Source organism: Nicotiana attenuata, unplaced genomic scaffold (genome assembly GCF_001879085.1).
Source record: "Nicotiana attenuata strain UT unplaced genomic scaffold, NIATTr2, whole genome shotgun sequence".
NCBI lineage: Eukaryota > Viridiplantae > Streptophyta > Magnoliopsida > Solanales > Solanaceae > Nicotiana > Nicotiana attenuata.
The window spans coordinates 24,941-29,991 of record NW_017672908.1 but is presented as its reverse complement, the minus strand read 5'-3'; the positions used below and the strand labels follow the sequence as shown (position 1 = coordinate 29,991).

The window sequence follows — 5,051 nt, the reverse complement described above, 5'->3', positions numbered from 1 at the left end:
AGCATAATATGATGGAGTTCCAGCATAAGTACACTAGAACTCCACCATAATATAATGGAGTTCCAGCAAGTATATTGGTCCAGTATAATATACTGGAGTTTGGAGCACCGATACTCCAGTCTCCAGTATATTATACTGGAGCCAGCAAAGTATACCGGTCCAGCATAATATACTGGAGTTCATACACAAGTACACCGAACTCCAGTATATTATGCTGGACCGGTCTCTATTGCAGCAAAATAGTGGCTATTTTTCATTGACTTGGTAAACGCTGGCTATTTTTGATTGACCAGTCCGAAAACTGGCTATACCGTGCTATTTTTACGATTTTAGTTGCCAAACCATTTAAGGTCCAACTACCAAGGGACTAAGTCTAACAAGACCAAATTTTTAGACCTAACTTTTTACTTTGCTAAGTCACATTGTTATTATCGCCGCAAATTAGGTTTTTTTTCCTTCTAATTTCATCGTGGAATAAAGTATTTCAACATATTCAAATCAGGTCGTGAATGCATAGGGTCTAATCTCCAATGAAAATGAAGTCTAACGGCGGAAAAAAATGTGAGTAAAAATAGTTCTACACGAGATTTAACAGTAAGAATTAATATTGAGTAGTCTATTCTTGTCGTCATTGTCTTTATGTCAAACACTCCAAAACAGATGAAACTTTTTTTGTGCTTTCTCTCCCTTCGCTGCTTCCTTTTGATAACTTTTAGCTCTTTTCTTGCAATAAATTCGTCTCATTTGTCGCAGTTGATCCCGTGAATGATACTCCATGATATATGCTTCTACCACTTATTTAATAAATAAATAAATGGAGAAGGGCCAAATATACATTTGTACTATCAGAAAATGTTTAAATATATCATTTGTTATACCTTGAATCCAGATATATCCTCATCGTTGTACTGTTGATTTAAATATATCCTTTGTCTGTTAAGTTTGTCCAAAAGTAGACATCCAATCCTGCGCGGCACTAACATTTGATGAGGTCGATGCTACATGGCTTGCCATCTCAGCGTCCCTAACCTATTTTACCCCTCCATTCTATTTTTTTTCCATCACTAAAATCTCCTTCCCCTCCACCACTACTGACCCCTTTACCGCTACCATAAAAAATATTGTATTTCGAATTTTAGTCTTAAATATATGGTTTAGGGGCGATGAGGTGGATGCCATGACATCCACCTCATCAAATATCAGTGCTACGTAGATTTGGATGTTCACCTTCAAAAAACTTAAAAGAAGCTAGAGACGTTATTTGAACCAATAGTATTACGGCAGGAGTATCTTTGGACCAAAAGTATAACAAAATGTATATTTAAATCTTTTCTCATATATAGTACAGAGATAATTTGCAGATAAATAAATAAGTAAACCTTCTTAGGACTTTACAACGACCAACGAACTCTTCAACTACCAACTACTATATAAACGGGTACTTCCCTCCAATATAACTCAAACTTTCGAGCCAAAGTATTATTATAACATTACTAAGGGAAGAGAAATGGCCCATCCTATAAACATGCTGATTTTATGCTTCACCTTCTTCCTCTTACTTAACCTTTCTCATAATTTTGCCTCTGCTTTCACTTCTCAAGATTACTCTGATGCTCTTCAGAAATCGATTCTCTTTTTCGAGGGACAGAGGTCAGGAAGGTTGCCTGCAAATCAACGCCTTAAGTGGAGGGGTGATTCTGGCTTATCCGATGGTTCCGGTTACCATGTATAATCCTTAGATATTTTAATAGTATTATTAATCGGTCCATATAATTTCTACTACATTTTAACGATAACACGATTACTGACTGTTTTTGTTGGTTTTAGGTTGACCTTGTAGGAGGATATTATGATGCAGGGGACAATATTAAGTTTGGGCTGCCAATGGCATTCACAACAACTATACTAGCATGGAGTGTAATTGAATTTGGAAGCTCCATGCACAACCAACTTGATAATGCTAAAGAAGCGATTCGTTGGAGTACTGATTATCTTCTTAAAGCAGCTACAGCGAGTCACAATACGTTATACGTGCAAGTAGGAGATCCAAACGAAGATCACAAGTGTTGGGAAAGACCTGAGGATATGGACACACCGCGCAATGTTTACAAAGTGTCGCCACAAAATCCAGGTTCTGATGTTGCTGCTGAGACTGCTGCTGCTTTGGCTGCTGCCTCTATTGTGTTTAAAGATTCTGATCCTTCTTATTCCTCTAAATTATTGCGTACTGCACAAAAGGTAACTAGCATTGTCCTGCACATTTTTGTCTTCTTTTGTGATTCTTATACGTGCATCCAATTCTAAGCAGATTTGCATATTTCAGGTGTTTGATTTTGCGGACAGGTATAGAGGTTCATATAGTGACAGTCTCAGTTCAGTGGTCTGCCCATTTTACTGCTCTTACTCTGGATACCATGTAAGATGAAACGTTAATTGATACTATAGTTACAGTTCATTTAGATTAGCTCATTAAAAGTAGCTGATAAGTATCGGGTGATAAAAAGTATTTTTAAGTGAAAAGTAGTTACATGTATGAATAAGAGCGTTGAAACTAATAATAAGCAGTAAATACCCATTAATTTCATAATGTAACTCTAGCTTATTGATGTTTGACCATAAATACATTATGAAATATTCAGGATGAACTTTTGTGGGGAGCATCATGGCTACATAGAGCTTCACAAGATGCTTCTTATCTAGCTTATATTCAATCAAATGGCCAAACTTTGGGTGCTACTGAAGATGACTATTCCTTCAGTTGGGATGACAAGAGACCTGGAACCAAAATTGTTCTCTCAAAGGTTCAATTCCATTTAGTCTCAGTCCAACTTTAAGTTTTTTTGCCATAAACTCATGAGTCCCCTCATCCTTCCCTTGGTTTTCACAGGACTTCTTGGAAAAGAGTACTCAAGAATTCCAAGCATACAAAGTTCACTCAGATAACTATATCTGCTCTTTGATTCCAGGTTCACCTAGCTTTCAAGCTCAGTATACCCCAGGTCAGTAGTTGCATTTTCCTTCATCTTTTGCCATGATTTTGTAAGATACCTACGCGTAAAAAACGGCGAATGGAGACTTTCTCCAATGGGCTCACCAAAACCAGTTTTTTTTACACGAATATAAAGGGTAGTCCGGTGCACTAAGCTCTCGTTATGCGCGGGGTCCAAGGAAGGGTCGGACCACAAGGGTCTATTGTACGCCGACTTGCCCTGCATTTCTGCAAGAGGCTGTTTCCACGGCTTGAATACGTGACCTCCTGGTCACATGGCAGCAACTTTACCAGCTACCCTAGGGCTCCCATTCAAATATAGATTCTATAAAGTTTTAACAAATGGTTGAACTTATAATTTCAAAAGTAGAATGAAGTCCGTGCTTAAGACTTAAAACTTGAACCTATCAAGTTAAATCTTGGATTCGCTTATGCACTTAGAGAGCTAGCAATTATCACCATTACATAAGTTTCAGGTACTAACGTCTGAGAAAAATGTCTGCAGGGGGGCTTCTATTTAAAGGAAGTGCAAGCAATCTCCAATATGTAACATCATCATCATTTCTCCTATTAACCTATGCCAAATACTTGAGATCAAATGGAGGAGCTGTCTCATGTGGAGCTTCAAGATATCCTGCAGAGAAGCTCGTTGAACTCGCAAAAAAACAAGTAGACTACATATTAGGAGATAATCCAGCAAGAATATCGTACATGGTTGGTTTCGGACAGAGGTATCCGTTACGTGTGCACCATAGAGGTTCATCTATACCTTCAGTGCACACACATCCTGGTCACATTGGCTGCAACGACGGATTCCAGTCTTTGAACTCGGGCTCGCCTAATCCAAACGTTCTTGTGGGAGCCATCGTTGGTGGTCCAGACAGTAAAGATAACTTCGAAGACGACAGGAGTAATTATGAGCAATCAGAGCCTGCTACATACATTAATGCACCACTAGTTGGAGCTCTTGCTTTCTTATCTGCAGAATCTATCTAAGTAGTATAGTGGATAACATATTTGGTTGATTGGAGTTCAGCCTTTGGTCTTGTAGCAGAGGAAGTGGATCAGGAAATCCCTATGGTCCTATGGCCGCTCAAGATAATTGTGACGAGAAAGTTACACTAGATATTTATGTTCTTATTTTACTTCTATGCATTCAGCATGTAAACAAGAGATTTCCAGAGGGATTCTTGATTCCTCTAGAGTCTAAGACCCTTAAAATGCTTGAAATGAATTTTCGGATGACTGCTAAATTGGTATCTTATTTATAAGTTGGCTTTCAACTCTTTGTGTGTCATATGTACAAGCGTCATAACGGTATTCCTTGCTCAAGTTAGGTTTTGTCCCTGTACGATGCCAAATTCATAACTCCACATTTGTTAGACCCATGAACAAAAGTTTGCACATATATCTTTGTTACACCCCTTAAATGTTTCCAATGTCCTTGTAACCAAAAAAAAAAAAAAAAGCAGCCCGGTGCACTAAGCTTTCGCTATGCGGAGGGCCCGGGGAAGAGTCGGACCACAAGNGCAGCAGTTGCTACCTTCTTAGCTTCCTCCAGATCCCCAACAGCATCGAAATACTGTTCGACGTCAAAGATGAAGTTTTCCACTTCCTTGGCATTCCTAGCTCCATTGTATGGCTTTGGCTCAGGAATTTTCAGTTTCTTTGTCGCGAAAGCGGTGTTCACAGCACCTCCGATTTGGTTTCCACCTCCTCGGAGTAGGCCCTGTAAAGCAGCGTTGACAACATTGAGTTGGTCTGTCAATTTGTCAATGGTTTGTTGCATGACAGTCACCTTTTCTGCCTCTTGTGCCCTGTGGGCTAAATCCTCGGTGCGCTCCTGTTGGAGCCCCTCGAATTTCTCAAAGATTTCGGCTGCCTCTGTGGCTGCCGTCTGCCGGTCTCCCTCGGAGTCGCGACTGATGTTTTCAACGTCAACTTCGACCTGAAGCACCCTGCAGTCCAGGTCGTCCAACCTTTGCAGTAGGCTGGTTCTTAGTTCAGGCACCGTATCCATAATAGGCCGCAATACCTCAACCGTCCCTTCGAGGGCCGCAAT

At 39.8% G+C, this 5,051-nt stretch overlaps 1 protein-coding gene across 1 annotated transcript; it reads left to right on the top strand.

The window, feature by feature from the left end:
- Window positions 1-1,446: 1,446 nt before the first annotated feature.
- LOC109214900 (endoglucanase 1-like) lies at window positions 1,447-4,242 on the top strand. Its single transcript, XM_019378863.1, has 6 exons — window positions 1,447-1,726; window positions 1,828-2,238; window positions 2,324-2,416; window positions 2,640-2,801; window positions 2,888-2,999; window positions 3,495-4,242. Exons 1-6 carry the CDS (start codon window positions 1,508-1,510, stop codon window positions 3,983-3,985), a joined length of 1,488 nt encoding a protein of 495 aa, XP_019234408.1. The 5' UTR covers window positions 1,447-1,507; the 3' UTR covers window positions 3,986-4,242.
- Window positions 4,243-5,051: the final 809 nt, after the last annotated feature.